Raw genomic sequence first — 19310 nt, forward strand, 5'->3', positions numbered from 1 at the left:
CTGTGCCCATAGACCAGCTTTCAGAGGTATCCATGGCATCAGCAGTGTTTCCCTGGGATTCACATCAGACCCTGCCACAGCCCAGGAACACAAAGACAGGAGGACACCTAAAGCTGCAGAATCACCTCATGGCCTCTGCTATGACTTTCACTTCTTGGGATTAGCCCATGTTTAGACCCACCTGTGTTGGTGAGATTTTAATTCCAGCTCCCTTTTTTCAAGGATGGAAAGCACCTACTCCAAGACAATTGTTTGAAATGACCACCTGTTTTAATGTGGATTTTCACACCTCCCTTGCAGACAAGACCTTAATCTCTGCAGGTCCTTTCCTGCACTGAGAAAGAGTCCAAACACAATGTTTTGCATGTGCGCCATGGCCCCAACCTATATCTGCATTTTCAGTACATTTCTGTTTTAAGTAGAAGGAGTATCTAAGAACTGAATGGCCCTCTGGAGTATGCTTCTTTCTATCTTTGTCCAGTAAATAAAAGCTTAACACCATTGTTCAGCAAACTAGACCAGGACCTGAGGACCTGCATATCAGCTCTTTTCATCCAGCCTTCTTGTTTTTATTTTATTTTTAACTGATGAGCTTCTTCTCATCAGTTGCCAAAAAGCTGGCACACTTTCCTGCAGCTGGTGAAGAGAAGTACCTGCCTGCATGCCTGGAAAGCACAGAGTGAGCTCCTCAGGGACAGCCTTTTTCTGACAGATGCAATGTGCATCTTTTGGAAACACTCAATTACATTTTCAAGATGAGGGATTTGAGTTTCAAAGGTTCTCACAAGTAAATATCCAACTGCTTAAATTTAGAGTATTTTCAGAAAATAATTTAATTTTAGTTTAATATTTGCAGGAAATAAGAAAAAGTGGGATGCTTCAAGTCCCTTGTGGGTGAAACTTAAATGTCAGCTCAGAATGAGGAGGTTAGGATGTGACTGGTGAGGTGGGGCTGGAGACTGAGGGAGGCACACCTACTGACAAGGCAAAACAAATGGTTCTTGTCAAAATCATGGAGAGACAGCTTGTGTTGCACAGGTCAAACATTTCCGTAACCAAATCATTCGCAGTTCATAGCACAACCTTTGACTGGGAAGACTGTCACATAACAAAGAGGACAGTTGGTAGCCTGTGAACGAATGCTGCCTCCTGTCAAAAGAGTCCTTGATTCACCCAGTTTAAAAGCTGCTTTCCCCACAGTCTTTCAAGCATCCCTGCTTCCTGCTTCAGAGGCTCCATCTCTTGGAAATAGCCTGTCAGGTCCCATCTGGTTTTTTTCTGAAGCTTCTGGCCCCCTGAGAGAGGGTCCACTATTCCAATCTCCTGTCTGATGCTGGAAAACCAAAGGGGAATAACCTCTGCAATCTGCCAGAAATTGGTTTTTTGAAAGCAAGGACTCTGCTTCAGAGAGCTGCAATCTACCATACTTAGAGGAAAATTAGTTTTCTAAGTACAGTGCTTTCTTCTGTTGACTGCCTCAGCCCTCTGTGTCTGTCTGTGCTTCTTCTTCTCACAGTGAGGCTTGTGGGAGCTGAAACCTAAATAACTCATTAACTAGCAAAATCCAGTGCCCTGTATTTCTTATTCCAGCAGGTATTGTGAAGGGAAGGAAACAGTGACAAAGGAACTTTCCGAAAACTCTTGCTATTTTAATGATAGTAAAACTGCTTGAGCACTAAGCGGGCTACAACTGGTATAATTAACAGCTGTTACATTTGTCAGTACCTCAAAAATGATTAGCAGGTGTCCTAGTTGATTTGACAAGTTCATTAATCATTGGAGGCTTTCCTTCAAATTGACTTATCAGTCTTAATGTGCCTTTGCTATTGCTTTACAGAGGGCAATAATATTACACTGAGTATTATAAACATAAACAAACTGACATATTGTACCCCAATGGACTTAGCATCTAAATAACGAGACAAACATGCACAATAAAGACAGCATGGAGCAAAAGCTGAGAAGAAATATTTGCCGTGAGAACAAGACAGTAGAGAGTTCCAAAGCAGATTTTGGAACAGAGAGTAGTTTCTGAATGGAATGGAAGGGTTAGAAAATAAATGGAAGTTGTATGACATGAAAGAAGATTCAGGTGCTTGTAGTCAGAATCCTTTATATAAATTTGAATTTTTCAAAAGCTTTAAGATAAACATAAGGTTTTAAGGTGATTCAGCAAAGATGGTGAAAGGTGAAAGAAAAACTGCACCATTTTGCATAAAGAACAAAGACAACAAGAGAAAGGCTAAAGAAATAAAGTTTTGGAAGTGCAAAACTGAACTCTTGGGAAATGATGGAAAGAGAACATACAATTTAATGAGCTACAGCATCCCCAATGAGCAAAGGGAAAAGAAGAAGTAGCCTACTGTGCATGGAAAAGTTTCAGAGGTGAGAAGAGGACTTTCAAGTGATTAAAGGGCACAGGATGGGTGGATTTTCTTGTGGCTTTTAGTAGTTTTGCTTATTTTTGTTTTGTTTCCTTTCTTCTGGAAAATGAAGCAATTTGATACTTTCTTAAAGGATGGCCTGTCCTCTAGCAAAAATTATTTCTCATGTGTCATCATTCAGACCAGAGTACAGAAATGACCCAATGAATTCATTAGGGAACTGAGTTAACTTCCAGATTTTTCTGACACATGGTTCATTAGCAGGGTCAAAGACTGGGTTTTGAAGTTGATGGATCCCTGAATTATTCTGATGTCCATATCATGTCTATAGAACAATGTATTTGCTGAATTTCTACAGCTTCTTATCCAGACAGCAGATACTGGGTCTGAAGCTGAATGCAGACAAATGAGTTACACAAGGCATAAATCTTGACAATTTCTTTGCTTGCAATACTAATGTTCTACAACACATTGGCTAAAGATCTCCTCTGTATGCACTGCAGTGAGTTCTGCTTCAGCCATTTCATACACACACACACACGCACACACACAGATGTGTCTGTATGTTGCATGGATGAATATTCTTGCTTCCTTCTTTGCTCTTTGTACTGTCTCTACCTTGCTACAGCAGAGGATCATTTTTGTGGGGGTCTTGCATACTAATTTATAAGTAGGAATAGATGTCAGCTTCAAGAATCCTGGCTGACTTCATGCTATTTCCAAGCAGGGCTAAAGATGCTGTCATGTCCTCTTTCTGTCTAAACCGTAGAGATGTGAGTGAAACTTGCTACTAAATTTTAGAGCAAAATACTGATAAACTATGCCAGCTTCTGCCAGATATTCCTAAAGCTTAACATCTATTTGTACTTTAAATCTTAAGTACTCTTGCACTATTGAAACTCTGCTACTTGATAGATCCCAGAGGTGGAGGGAAGATGTTACTGTTGCTGGCAATATTTTTATTCAAGTTGCCTGGGCAAAAGAAGTATTTCTTTGCTTATCCTGAATGTCATTGTCAATTAAAAGCCTCCGTGACACGAAAATGGTGCAAAATTTTGTCAAAAAGTGAATCACCGAGACAGACACTGCTACTAAAAAAGCAGAACAAACTCTGAAACACTGGGATAATTTGTGCACGGTTATTCAAAGGTATCAGCAAGCAGACACTATTTGTATGGAAAAGCAATTATTGCAGGAAAAATGTGAGCCTGTAAACGTAGCACATATTGCTTTCCTATGCTTTTTATGTAATTGGTATCATTATGCTACATAATGACACCAATTACTTAAAAATTAAGCACACAATAATGCATACTTCATATTTATTATATTCAGATTGAGTTCCTATCTGGAGCACATCAGGGCCAGACATCCTTTAATAAATTCTACATATGCCTCAGTATTTTCTCTAGGGTTGTATTTTTTAATGCTTATTCTTTTAGTGGGGAATCTCAGGCATGAAAAATTAAAAAGGTCAATTTTATGATGAAACACATGAGCCTGGATATTCTAAGTAGCACCCTAGACTGCAGAAGCTAATTGCTTTTTGACAGAAGAACTCTCTTAAGTGCTCATGCTGGAAACAGGTTCGTGTGAAAAACAGGATGCATCTCTAGCCTGCTTCCCAGCCTGCTGGGATTTGTTGAGATGAGTGACGCTGTGAAAAACAGAAATCACCTGGAGCCTGTTAATATTATAATCAAGTGAAAGCACAATTACTGCTGTCTTAATCCATCTGTCTGTATGCATCCTCTCCACTTCCAATCACCTGCTTCAGTCACAGGTGTATTATTATTGAGATGGCATTAAAAAATCCAAGCCATGCACGTTCTAAATTGCTGTACACTCTCCCAGTCTGTCTGGCTCTGTAGCTTTAGTGCAGCCATTTGTCAGGAAGGAGAGCAAACAAAGGTCCCAGGTTGCATGAAGTAAAGCCAACGTACCTTTGTGTGTGGAGGCTGGCTGAATGATGCCCAAATTTAAGTTAGCAGGTTGTAATTTTGACAAGTGCCATTTATGTTAAATGAAGGGAAAAAAAATCAAGCAAATGTACTGAATTCTAACAACTCAAGTAAAGCTCAGTAATGCTCAATAGATGCCATGTCACGTATCTGGAACACTACAGTAGCTTTGGTAAACAAACATAAACTTTTAGAATGCGATGGCAGTTCTGCAAAAACAATCTGACATGATAATATACTTAGTTTGTGATTTCACCCTGAATGATGCTTGATAGCCTATGTGATCAGAGTGACAAAAATTCTACATGATAAAATCAAATTACAACAACAGCATCAACAATCAAGCAAAAAACATCTGAAACAAACAACACAAGTGCTAACTTTTAATTTAGAATAAGAAAATGCTAACAGAACTAAGGGTATGTTTTCAAATTTCAGTAGGCTAGCTATTGGGAGGAATGTTGGATACTTTAACAATGCAGATGTTCACCATTTCCAACAAACAGACTTTTTATGTGAAACCTTTCTATCAGGCATTCTTTTGAAGAAGCTAAATATTACTTACCATGCGAATCTCTGATTTGCTAAATGTTTTGTACAGAAAAATACTAGATCCTCGGATTCAAATAAAAAATTCTTCATCTATAATCAAAGAGACTATTAGAAGCCATTTGGAAGATCATCAGAAGAATGGGTTTTGAAGCTAATTGTAGATATTGGAAAAGAATGGCAGGTTCTTGTGCATCCCCTTAAGATATTAAAAATAAAATTTTAAAAAGAGCTAGCTTTCCAGAAGTGATGATAAACACACTTCTGCGTGCACAAACCAGGAGTTTATCTGTAATCTCTCAGCAATTTAAAATTGCTTGTTCTTTTCCAGTTGGCAGTCTGTTTGGGAGAAAAAAAAAAACCTAACAGTCTTTCAGAAGAATGTTACCTTTTAATTTCAGTGAAGTTTTGTTAACATCTGAAGTTAGAGGAAGAATTATCAACCTCCTGAATGGTCTGTGCAGCTGCATATGCTGACTCCAAAATGCCACCAAATCCCTCCATGGAGCAGCTAATGGCCTTAATGCCTTTTGCACTGTCTTCAAATTCCCCCTGAGACTTGTTCAAAACTCTGAGCACTGAGTTGAGCTCTCGAAGGAGCTATGGATCAAATGGAGCCTGTTGTTCCTAAGTGTGTTAGAGCTGAGGAAGACGCCTTTGCAAAGTTCAGCTCCAAGTTCAGACTTGTTCTGAGATCAAACTCCCCAGATCAAACCTTGCTCGAGTGCGCAGTGCTTGTTCAGACCAGTGAAGTCAGCTGTTATCTGTGGCTGCCCTTGTCTAGGACAGCCTTGTCTGGAAATAGGTGGGATTTATTTTGTTTTCTGGTAGTTCATGAATTCTTGTTAGAATGGATGGATCTTGCCATCCAATGCAATTCCCAGTAACTGCACAAAAGGATAATACCTTCATATGACTTTGGAAACAAACCTGATGGACTTTTTTGTTTGTGTTTTGGGGTTTTTTTCCTTTTTGTTTTTTGGTGATTTTTTTTTTTGTTTGCTTGTTTGGTTGGTTGGTTTGGTTTACGTACAATTACATTTACACAAAAGGATTATTTCAGGATAGAAAATACAATGCGCTGTGGAGGGATTTGGTTCATCCCCATATTTAAAAATCATAGCATTAACTGCCTACTACCTCTGGTAATTTTTAGGATCTTCATAGTGAACCTCTCACAGCAGTATTATTTCTAGAATCAAAAAGAGACTTGAAATGCAGCATGTATTGCTTACCTATGTCTCAGATATAATCTGTATAATCATTTTGAATGTGACTAACCTCTTCCACTCAGTCAGAGCTTCATAACTAATGTGCAGAAGACATTTTAGAAGATCTGATACTTCAAAAATGACAATTTGTTTTGTTCATGTAATTCACATTTCTGTAAAATTTGCTGCATCGTTATATTCTGAGGATTGCAGCAGGAAGCAATAATCATGGCAAAAAAGAACAAACAGCCCGGGGAAAAAATCCTCTTCTTATGATACACAGTGATTTTAGAACGATCTTTACAAAACACAAAGCCACTGAAACCTAAAATGTAAGTTCAGACAAAGTACAAAACGATGATTTAGCAGATTAATGTTTTTAAGGATGAGATCAATTCATGCAGTTTGTAACAGAAAATGTTTGCAAAAGTCTGCCTCAATGTTTGAAATGTATCTGGGTTATGTATTTTGTACCATTGCTACCTAGCCACTGTAAATTTTCTGCAGGCAACTCTCATGGAGAATCAGGAGGCTGCCATCTGAAATCGAGGCAAGCACCAACAGCTGATACAGCAAATGCCAAGCGGCTATTTAGCAGTGCCAGCTCATGATAGACTCACACAGAAAAACTGCCTGGCCCCTCCTTCTCCCTTTTGTACCTAAATCTTCAGGAAACTAAATCACTTCCTAAAAGCAGGGATGGAGAAAGCAGTCTATTATTCCCTGGCAGACCACAAAGGATTGCCCATATTGACAATCTGTTTTGTGTAGGCAGGTTGCAGAAGCAATAAATCCTATTAACCTGTTCAAAGTCAAATGAAGACATTTAGAAAACAGAACTGCTATTACATGCAGTGGTGAAAGAAGAGCATATCAAAGAAAGGTTAAATGAATGCACCAGTATGAGATTATGTAGTTACAACTGTAAAATCCCCCCAAACCTTTCTATCACCTGCTCTTGCCTTTCAGGATATTAATTATATTCCCTTCAAGCTAACTATCTGACCATTCAAATATTATCTTCTGTTCTGTCAATAATTTTCAAGATTAAAAAAATCCATTTCAAGCTAACAGGACTTCTGTGGAAAATGCTTATGTTATACTGTGATTTTGCTAACGCACACTTCCTTTGTCCAAAACATAAGGCATTTTGTGTGTACAGACCATTCTGGAGATTTACTGTAATTATGCCATGATTTGCTTATTGTAATGGATTCGGCAGCCTTTCTGATTCTCTACCTGTTTTGTTCAAGAGCAGCTGCTAGCTTCAAGCTGTTGCCTGCTTCCAGTGGCAGAGGCTGAATGAAAGAGTGCTTTCCAGGGAAGACATGTTTTGAAACAGACATACTGACAATGAACCAGTTCACTAGGGAGGAATAACATTGACTGGATAAAAGTTGAGTAATCATTCTATGATAATTTACTGAAACTGGGTGCAATTTGCTTTAAAATAGAAATTCCCTCTGCTGCTGATGTTGGACTTGGAGGACTTTTACTGATAAAAGCGTGGCATTTGCTTTTATGAAGAATCTGATCTTTGGAGATTCATTAAAACTCATTATTTTTTCTTACGCATAAGTGACTGTTAATACTTATTCACTGAATGAGAGGAATGGGAATAATGGAGTTGTCTAAAGCACGTCTTGACAGTGCTTCTCTTCCTCCAGTTCTCTCTGCTCGTGATGACTAAATACACTGAATTGAATTACTAAGGAAAGCCTTGATAACCTCTTGGTAAAATGGTGAGCACTTCAGGTGAGGCTGCCCAGCATTGCCTTGATTTCTGTGCCAGGTTTTAATTGTGAATCAGACATGTGCAGTCAGTCCAGCTCCTCCCGGAGCTGTTATTCCATGGGAGTGGGGAGGAGGAGCTGAGGATCCAGCCCTTTGTCAGTAGCCACTTCCCAGAGCACTCCCAGAAAACAGGGCTATCTGAACAGCAGTTTACCTAAATGGAAGGTAGGGAGTCACATCCTAGTCCCAGATTTATTTTTCCTAATCTTTAGGAAAAGAGTATGTGGAAGAGGAAACAGTTAACTAATTAAGGACAAAACAATACTGCAAAAACGTCAGAGAATTCTCTGCCGTGTTCTTGTTACAGCCTTCTCCCTGGAAATGGCAGATATTAATATTTTATTGACTTGAACCTCTGGGGTAGATTCCAGATGTCACTACTTGATCATTGTGAACATATAAGAAAAAATAAATTCTGTCATGGCGATGTTGAATTCCCATCTATGGAAGCAATTTTTACCAGAAGACAAATGCTCCTGTGGCTTTGTAGATGACTTTTTTTCCTCTGGTTGTGATTATGCAGACATAACTGGTCTGTTTGCACGAAGCATGGACATACAGAAGTAAAACAAATCAGAGGAAAAGTCACAACATTTCATTATTAAATTGTATACATTAAGAAATCCTATTTCCTTTACTGTGCTCAGACCAGAATAAAGGCTTACAAAGCTCAAAGGTAGAGTTAAAAGAATGCTGCCTGCTGGGAAAAAAACAATGCTCCAATGGTTTTGAAAACATGAATCACTTTATGCCAGTCAGTTTCAAGCAGTTGGATACTGCAAAACTAATGTCTCAATAGTGCTGCAGATTAGGTGAAAGGTGCTGCTCAGAGGCACAGCTTGAAAGCCCCCCAAACACATCAGAGTTGCATTTCTGTGCTCTCTACCTGCCCAACTGGTGCTGAAGATAACATCTATTAAAGAAATGGTGAGAATTGGCTGATGTCTACTGAGAATAAAAGCAAAGAACACACAATCTCTGATTTTAAGGGAAAGAATTTTCTTCAGTTGAATGGAACAATGACTTTTTCACTAATGAATATTACCTGTCACTTGAAATCTAGGCTTCAGGTGGAAATTTCAGAAAATGTACAAAAGAAGACTCGATTTTCAATCTCAGACTCTATTTTCCTTAGAACTGTAGCACTTCAGAAGTCAGAGAGCCAAGAATCCTTAGGGCATGTCTACAGAGGATCCTTCTTGCATACATGGTTTTGTATTCTACATAAGCACTACAAAAATTAAGACATATGATAAACTTTCCCCTCCCAGTAGTAGGATTTCAATTCATGTTTCCTTCCTGAACTCCAAGGTCATAGTCCACAGCATGGCTCAAACACTATCTGGAGATCTAGATATCATTGGTATTTCTGAATGTCCAGGGAACTCAGACTCTAAGCGTGCAATTGCCACGACATTGTGAACATACAGGAGTGTATACAGACATAGTATCAACTGAACCGACAGACTGTCTTCTGACCTAGAGGCCAAATGGTATAGCACAGCTTATGTTCACACAAATAAGGTCTTTTTCTGCCTCAGAACAAGATGGGCAGATCCAAAACGGCTATCAGTGATGTTCCTTGGTTTGTGCTTCCTCTGTACCCATGGCCCAACAGAGTCTGGGACAGTGATACTGGTCTGGGCTGAATGCATGACAGAGACTGTAGAAAAAGTAAAGCATTATGAACAATTACGCTGCAGGTTTTAGGATCAGCCCTGTCGAAGTATAAATGTACTATGAAAATCCAGAGCCCAAGCAGCCAGCCAAAAAATCTACTAGAACACCAGGTACTATGTTAAAGATCACTTGGTTGCACTTTAAATGAAGATCATGACACTGTTATGTTAAGACAAAACATTTCAGGGCTGATGCATTTTTCAAAAGAATCATGTTCCTTCAGAAAATTCCCAATCAGCTCTGATTCTGAGATTGCAAGAGAAACTTGAGTTATCAAAAATACTGTGAGCAGTTTTCTGACCCCATTAGCCTGGCCTGGCGCAGACACTTATTCCAAGGTTTCTAGGGTATAGAGTTGCATGAAAGCAAGGTACTTTTAATTTTTCTTTTCTGGAAGGCAAAAGCCTTATTGTGCTGTCTGTGCTAGAAAATGGGGAAAAATTTGCAGAATTTTAATTAAATTCATAATGTTATATAATTGATTTTATCATTCACACACAAAAGATCAGGGACATCTAAATACTTCCTAGATTTTTATTTTCCTTAGCCATAGTTATTATTTTTAGTGGGGTAGTTAGCTCCAGTAGAAGCACTCAAGTTTATTATAGAATTTCAGGAATCTATCATTGATCAGTACCTTCAATACTGGTTCAGCTACAGCTGCTCACATTGTTTATCTTTGGTGAATTTTACAGACCAGATTTTCAGAACCATGGTATTGTGACCAGATTAGTCATGACTAAAGCTGCAAAACAGTTCATTCTGTGTTTGCATAACGCTATACTTTTATGTGCTCAGTTCATCTTCTGCTCAGGAAGCTGTGCTAACAGCATAAAAAAATGAAACATGAAGCATACTATCTCAAGTATACCATTAAAGTTGCACTGAAAATTTGAGAAAAAAGTCATAGTTCTGGCTTTTTTTTTTTTAATATGTTTATCTCCATAATGAAGTGAGGAAGTTGGCTATATGTTTTATGACTCTCTATATTATATTTAGGACAAAAATCACTTTAACTCATGAACTAAGTTCCTTGTTTGTCCAGAACTAGAGGGGCTTTTTTTGGAATATGAAGCAAAATGACAAATGTCACTTTTGTATAAAGCAGAACAAGGCAGTACTGTAATATCAGCAGGAATACCACACATGGTGACACTGAGGTATAGCTGTACTGTGGATGGGGTTTTCGATATTTCCAAGGAGCAGCCCTCATTTTTATTGTACCTTGAGAATCAGCTCAGGAATGGGGTTGGTGAACCTGACACATGACTATGAGTTTTCAGCTTGAAGAGGTATTGGTTTTTGTTTAACTACATGCTGTAAAGGAATACTTATGATTACAGAAGCTTGTGCTACTTATTATTACTGCTGTTCTTCTCAGTACTATTCCTACATCTCAAACAAGTGTAATAAGCTTTTTCTACAGTCTAAAATCCTTTGTATAGCAAGAAAATCAAATGGACTAGACTTTTATCTAGAATCTCTTCAAAGAGAGAGGCTCACCAAGACTAGGTAAATAGGCCCCAGTTCAAGTCATCTGACCCCATGTATAGCTGCTCACATGCAGCTCTCATGTGATGACACTGAAATAAAAACATTACTATGCCAATACCAGAACTGAGGAATAATTTAAATGTCAGCTGTGGGAGGAAGAAAATCAGCAAGAAAGCAACACCAGTCAGCATAACACCACCCGCATCACACAGCCCCAGGATGGCCATGAGGCACTGTACCTGGGGACCCATAATCTCAGTGCTCTATCATAACACTACAGGCTCAGCCAGAATCAGAGCCCCTTGTGTGAAGGGATACGTATGAGATGGTCAAAACAAATTCTCAGGAAAATTCCCTCAGGCCTCAAAGTAATGAGTCCAATGTTCAGCTCTTTGTTTTCATAATTCCAACCCTGCTAAAAAAAAAAGTCACATATGCTATTTGCCTGTGCTAGTGAAAGAACATCTGTGAGAAGCAGAACTGTTTCTGCCAGTCTCAGCTCATGCTGATGATGTTGTCTTTCTCTCCATCAGGGAAATGAACCTTTCAGAGACAATGCTGTTTGCCTTGGTCAGGTGAGATGGTTTAAAGCTGACTTCTCTCTTCTGAGTTGGAGAAAACTTGGTTTTAGACAACTATATAGCTTAGCTTTATATAAACATAGCTCATTAAGATGGGAAGTTTTTAGGGAAATGAATGAGTACAATTCTACTGTCAAAGCTCCCTACTCATTATGAAAAACGTTTATGCTTTGATATGTAAAATTCAGTTTTCTGCAAGAAGTAGTGAAGAAAGGCAGGTAAAGTTTGATAGAAGCAATAACTGATAATACATATAGACATAAAAAAATTTCTTATACTAATCCTTCAAAATACTAATGTCAAATGCTTTAGTATTATTGTCAAACAGACAAACAGCAATATACTGTGCTCTGAGCCAATGCCAAAGATGCCTGAACCTGATGCTTGTCTGCTAACATGGAAAGACAGTGTTATTAAGTTAACACTTTACAGCGATTCATTATCTTCTTCACACTGTGCTCATTTTGCCCAGTCCCACAATGAAAAAAAAGACTTTCTAAAGTACCAATCTATATCATTAAAAATCAATTGTCTTTCAGCCATTTTATTGCCCTAGAAAAGAACTTTGCCTTAATTAAATAATGTTATTTTTCTCCATTAGGTTCAAAGAGTCAAAACTTAATTACATGAGCCCTCGTCTCCTTTCTCACGTATAAATATTGTCACCACTCCAAAAGCACAGGAAGAGACAGCTGATGTGCAAGGTACGTGTTTGAGTGTGAGCAGGTAGGAGGAGGGGAGGCTGCTGTAAGAAGGCAGATGCAGAACAAAATTAGCAAGGAAAAATCTAAGAATGGGTTTTATGTGCAAGATGTTCTTCCTGCACAACTGAAGACCTTTACTTTGGGTAAAAAGGACTGGGAAATTAAGGATACAGCATTAGGTTTACTGCTGCATTTGATATTTTGCAAGAGCTTTGCTGCATTTTGGTTTTTTTTCCCAGCGTATCACACTGTACATATTTTGAGCACAGGAATGGAATATACTGGTTTATTAGGAGAACCCGAGGGCTACATCAATAGGTAACTCTTCTTAAAAGATGCATATTATCCATCTGAGCACAGTGAAGGCTGTTACAACAATACAAGTTCTTAGATTGTTTCTTTGCAGCCCTGTCAAAGGGACTTGCCTGTTTAATTTTAGCATTTCAACTGGGACTAGCCAGGGCCATCCTCTGTGTTGTTTGATTCCACTCGTGAATATTTTGGGACACACAGAAATACTCTTTTGTTGTTTGCCTCATTCCTAATGACCTTATTAGTTAAGTGGCTTTTATTTTCCATGCATTTCTGTGACTTCTTCCCTCATCTCCCCTGCCTTTGTCGTTTTGCCTCTCCTCTTGTCATGCAGTCTGTCCTGCTGATATATCTACTGCCTAATTCTTTTAGTCTTGCTTTATCATTTGCTGGTGTATCTGGAGGAACTTCTAGCCTTTTTCTCTGCTCAGGTCCTATCAATATCTTTCCAAATAAAAGTAAATTAAAACCACAAGAAAATAAAAAAGAGATCAAATGCACATCCCTTGCAGAAGGCTTCTTTTCCCTTCCTGCTCTAAATGCAGGAGCTTTACAAACTCTCTGTTTAAGCTTTGGTGTCCTGTTGATAAACTCTTGATCTCTCACTTTGTGAGTCTCAGCTTCTGAGGAGCATCCTGACTCTCCTCCTGTGCCATGTTTTCTCCTTGTTCCTGAAAATTCCCACTGCTGAGATTATTTTCCACCTCTTGCTTTAAAACCTCCATTTCTTCTCCTTAGTTTCTTCCAGTGAAATTCAACTACTACATTCTCTTGCAAGACTCTCTGTGTCCTGTCCCACCTGGCCTGTCCACTCCTGTCAGTGTGAGAGTGCACTGCTGATGAGACACCAGCTTCTTGTCAGTTACTTCCTAAATTTCAAACTTTCACACACTACTGTCTTTCGCTGCTTTTAAGGGTAGTTTTCCAGCAGATAATTTTTTTTCAGAAGTTTACTCATTCTGACTAATAAGACTTTTTTATCATGCCTACAGGAAAGCTGACAATGGTCAAACAGGAGGTCCAATGAAACTTCAAACTGGTATTCCCTCTCTGTGTTCCTGTCTTTTGCTTCTTTCCTTTCCATGTGGGCTGGATGGCTTGTTTTATACTTTGAAGGTTAGTTCTTTTGGATGGGAGCGACTGTTTTTTTTCTCAGTCATATTTCCTCAGAAATGTGGAGGACTTTTAAGTGTTTGAGTAACGTATTTGAGCATGGATGTCTAAAACACAGGTAGACAGTTCAATAAATATATTCTTGTAAAAGTACACCATTTCTGAGTACTCCTCTCTCTACCAGGGCATGAGAGTTATTTAATGCCACCTGTGCTATGCTATAATTTAACATTTAAAGACTATCGTATTCTAATTATTAATCCTTAAGAGAAGCAGGGAACATAAATACTATTCTACTGCTCCAAGTGCTTAAATACATATACAGACCACCTTTCCATAATATTACATTACCTTCAATTTTTAATGGAATTGTCCTGGCAGCATCTTCCTGAAATATTTAAGAACCACTGTTTGTATAGTACAGACAATAACTAGCATGAATTAAGCATCTTGCCAAAGGTCTTATGGTAAGTCTGCAACAGAGCAGGGATTTTGATGCTGGCGTCCTACCTTCATAGCTGTACTATTGCATCTTAAGAACACAGTTATGCTTCATGATGTTCTAAATCAATCTGACAATATCAGGGCTTGAAAGTTATTGTACATGATGCAGACTTTGCAGAAATCCAAAGAGTATACATTTACCGTAAATACTATGGATAGGTAACTACATATTACAAATTTTGAAGCATGAAATAATAATTTCACTGATAGCATGAAACATATACTCCAGTACAAATACAGGAAGGAACAAAAATATATTAAGACTAATATACAGCACATAAAATTCAGTGGACAGGATCACTTTGAAAATGGTCAATACCTTTATGTAACAGTTTACTTATGGTTTTATTTATTTGGTATGTAAATTACCATAAATAATGCAGATGCAGTACATAAGAAATGCTTTTCCTCCACTTGTTTTACTGGAATAATATTACAGAGTTCATATTTTTGAGGGCTATATAACTAAAACCCAAACTGGCTAAGCTGATGCCTTCACAATAGTCTTATTCCCATAACTCAGGCACTTATCTCCACTAAAATCAATAGATTTTTGAGTGTGTGAGAAGCAAAAGACAAGCATACTAAATACTTTTAATCCTGTGTTGGCAAATAGATATGTAATTCTGTTACACTTATCTCCAAGGCTGATCTCTAATTTGCATATTTTCAGTGTTTTGATCTACAAATGGGTTTTAATTTGTTGACTTTTGCGAGTACAGACTTGTGGGAATGAGGGCAGGTCATGGATAATCAAAGAGTAAAACAAAGACAGAAGAAAGATGCAGAGAATCAGAGCTCAATTTCTATATGAAATCCAATTAACATTATAATTTCCTTGTACCACACAAAGACCTTATTGTACTGGGTGTCCCCCAGATTCAAGGGCTTTTTGAAAGATTCAAGAGATCTCTATTTGTGCAAATGGTACAGAGTCTTATGAAATGAACATGAAAAAATTAGGCATGCTTTTCTCTCTCTTCTGCACCTGGAATGAGGCACAGAGAGATGAAATGGCTTTCAAAAGAACATTGTGAGAGATCTGGAAGCAGAACCCTCTGACCTGAACCATAGCTCGGGGTCTGAACTGAAAATCTTTTCACCTTCTCTTATAAGACAAGAGTTCAATGAACTGTGGAAATGAAGAAAATTGTACATAGGCTCTGCAGATAGAATTAGACATTGATATGTGGGGGTACTTGAGAAACTGCCAGCTTATAACTCTTTTAGCTGTATGACAAAAGGCTGGGATGCAAATTTATTTATACAGACCCAATGACTACCTTAAGCCCTGACAATACATGCCAAGATTAACAGTGGTGTATAGCCTGCACTGTGTCCCTCCCAAGCACTGTCCTCCCCATGCTGAAGTGTCAGCTATACTTCCTATTGCTTAGACGTAGGAACTTTCAGTCAGCCTCCACTCTGCAAATACTTTACAGAATGAACTCAAACAGTTGCAAATCAAATCCCCATTAATACCACTGACCTCATTCTTTACCTGGAATAATTCTCTCCAGAGACGAGTCATTTAAGTATATCTAGCCTTGATAACCCAGTAGGCCTGAAAATGAAATAGCTTCTCTAATGCAAGCAACAAGAATCAATAGCCTTTAAACACATGAGGACATTTTATTGTCTGGAGTGTATGGGTGTATGAGTCATGCCATCACTAGATCAGTTCATTTTGGTAATTTGTAGACATAAGGATAGGCAGAGTTGTGGTCCTTGCAGAGCATATTGGATGGGCCAGATGCTCAAGACTTGGGAGCTCTATAAATGAGACTTCCCTGGGAGAGAAATGTCTAGTGGAGAGTATGTGAGCACAGGCTACATTAAGGGTTAGTTCTGTCCAGCAAAAGTATTGAATTAGTTGTGGCCAAAATGATGCATTTTTTTCTGGGTGTATCAGCAAACCTTTAAATAGCTGTTACTGTCAAAGTGTGATGAAGCTAAGATCTCACCTTTGCAGATTCAGCTATGATACTGATCAAGATTCAGCTATGATCAAGAATTGGGGAGAGCAGGAAATAAGGGAGTTTTTCCATGGAAATACAGAATCACAGATTCACAGAATTACTAGAGTAGGAAGGAACCGCTGGAAATAATGTAGTCCAACTCCACTGACAATGCAATTCCATAGGAATTCCACTGATTGACACAAGGAAAAGAAAAGGGGGAGGTATATATTAGAAGGAGGTCTTAGGTATTAGGCAATTCAGAAAGTCTGTACCTCTCAAGTACCTCAGCCAATGGGGAAAGAGAAAAGGAAATGTGGCTGGGAAATTAAGATAAAAAGGAGGCTGAGTCCTCTAACAATTTGAGAGATCCCATGGGAAATGCTCATGACCTCTCCCTTTATTCAAATAAACTAACAGGACTTCCCTGTCTCCTTTTTGGACATAAACCTCTGGTGTTGGTGGATTAATTTTCCTGACACAAATAGAATCTGCTCTTCTTTGTGCTACACGTCACTGAGCTTTACCAGTTAATTCCTCTGTTTCACATTTAATCACATTTAAAATGGGAGTGAATTTACACTAGCATTTCTATTAGAAAAAATAGCCTCAGTGGGAAATGTGAAAGTGATGTAAACAGTAGTCAGCACAAGGTTTGGAAAATTGACCCATACTTATGCTGTGCATGTTTTTACCTGTGATAATCACATTTAGAGTAACATGAATGGGAATATAACACAGATGTAGTTAGCTACAGTTAGCAGATTATTAATGGCTTCTTATTTTTAACCATTACTCTGACTTGAAAAGAATTAACTTATCCAAAAACGCAGCTCTAAACACAGACACACAAAAACTCTTGCTGAATCAGGAACAGAATTGAGCTTGAACTACATTTACTTTGAGTTTCTTGTTCATCATTCATTAAATTAAAAAAAAAAAAACAAAAAAACCCTAGGCACTGCCACAGGCTGGGGCCACAGAAGCTGGAAAGCTGCCTATTGGAAAAGGACCTGGAGGTGCTGGTCAACACTAAATAACATGAGACCTCTTGCCCACGTGGTCAAGAAGGCCAGTGGCATCCTCGTCCAGATCAAGGGAAATCAACCTTGCACCAGGGAAACTTTATGTTGGATATTAGGAAAAAAATCTTCGCCTAAAGGTTTGTCAAGCACTTGAACAGGCTGCCCAGGGCAATGGTCGAGTCTCCTCCCCTGGAGGTATTTAAAAGATGTGTAGATGTGGCATTTTTAAGTACAGGCTTTAGTGTTGGACTTGGCAGTGCTGGGTTAAGGATTGGGCCTGATGATCTTAGAGGTCTTTTCCAACCAAAATTATTCTATGAAGCTATAATTCCATGGGTGAAGCTTGAGTGATAAAAAATGCTGGGGAATAGATAGATGGAAAAGCTGCCCACTTTTTGGATAGCTGTGAGCTCCATTATACATTTTTTTCCCCCAAGCAAACAGTTTTCATCCCTTATAAATTTTCTGCAGTGCAACAGTGGATTCTTGTACTCCTAAAAAAGATTAAAGATCTTGGGTTTTGATTTTCATATAAGTGTAACTTTTTTGGGAGGGGAGGGAAACCTCTTCCATTGTAGTCTAGTGTCTATTAATTAATATGGTTAAAGAAAAATTGATGAGATTTTAGTCCTGTGAACTGATCAGTGATTCTATTTTTACTGTTGGTTTGTCTTTTGTATTCAATTTCATATTTAATTTGGCTTTCACAACAATAGCTGTAACTTGCTATTACGTCACAATTTACATATCACAGTATCAGGAAAACAGAGTGTGTCTTGTCAGTAGTTCTTAGTGCAATAATAAATATGTATGTTGGGAATTTTTGCATGCAGCTATCTTGAACTGACTGAATGACAACTGAGTGTCATAACAAAACTAAGACAAGCATCATAACTAAACTAGACTAAAATAAGCCAGGATTTGTGAATGAATGCCACAATCATCCACTGTTCCAGTAAGGACAAGAAGAAATCCTGAAAAGGTGGTGGAATGGAAGTTATATGTAAACACTTACTGCAAGGAAGATCTGAAGAGAACTGTGAGCCACTTCTATGTACTGATACTCAAGGAAACACCCCGAGACAGTGATATAACGATGATCCTCTGGTGCCCAGTCTGGTGCTGGGGTCACTGAGGTCACGGTGCAGCCTGGCCCATTCTCCATCCACCAAGAACGGTGCATTGAGATGTTAAAGGTCAGAATGAGATCTGTTTCCTGCAGAAGAACAAGAGAAGAATTAATGTGTGGGGACGGTACTCTGGTATCCAATGCCACAGCAAGAGATTTCACAGCATGCATAAAGAAGCAAAGAGCTGCAATAAAACTGCACTGTCACATGAAAGTTAGTGAAGCCTGCCTGCTGCAAGCAGAAGTAGCTGTACCTTGTCAGGCAGAAATGCTTTGGGGCAGAAAAATAATCCTGCAAGCCAGGATCTGTTCCTAGATATCATGGCAGCCTAGACTATAGCACTCATTTTTGTTGATTGCCCATTTTCCAGTGAATACCATAAGGGTTGATGGCCTATGTTTTGTTGTTCTGATATACCAAACTATACAAGAATCCCTCAGAATCAAGACTTCACACATTTTAAGATACACACATCATCTGCAAGGAGTTTTTTCTCATGGACCCAGTGAAGGAGACCTATGGTAGCTCTACTGAAATATTGGAGAAGATTGAAGAAAAGGATCCTATGCATGTGCTTGCAGGCAAATCTCTTTACAATGCCTCTCTCTGATTTCTAATTTCCTAGGATCCTGTAAGGAAATAGTGAATGTTGCCTTGTCTAAAGGCTACTGGGATAGTTAAAAAGGAGGGGCAGAGGCGTGCAACCTTTACTTCCCATACACCTAGTGCAATGGAGTAACTAGTCAGCCATGCCTTCCATTAGGATTGCATATATAAATAATTCATTAAGGATTAATAAATTATTAATATATATCATAAACAATACTACAGATATTACTTTCATAAATTATACGAGGTTGCACATTATTTGAGGGTGTTACACATAGCTGTAACAAAACTATGGGCTCTG

At 38.5% G+C, this 19310-nt stretch overlaps 1 protein-coding gene across 4 annotated transcripts in view; it reads right to left on the reverse strand.

Annotated features, from left to right (window-relative positions):
- Window positions 1–19310, reverse strand: part of NKAIN2 (sodium/potassium transporting ATPase interacting 2) — a 532323-nt gene that overhangs the window by 58783 nt on the left and 454230 nt on the right. For all 4 annotated transcript variants that reach the window (XM_066179268.1, XM_066179266.1, XM_066179267.1 and 1 more), the window contains one exon: window positions 18286–18486. In XM_066179268.1, coding sequence (XP_066035365.1) covers window positions 18286–18486 — 201 coding nt within the window. The remainder of the gene's footprint in view (window positions 1–18285; window positions 18487–19310) is intronic.

The sequence above is a fragment of the Chamaea fasciata genome, unplaced genomic scaffold (assembly GCF_029207755.1).
Source record: "Chamaea fasciata isolate MVZ Bird 193981 ecotype frontalis unplaced genomic scaffold, bChaFas1.0.hap1 SCAF_3, whole genome shotgun sequence".
NCBI classification, from domain to species: Eukaryota; Metazoa; Chordata; class Aves; order Passeriformes; family Sylviidae; genus Chamaea; species Chamaea fasciata.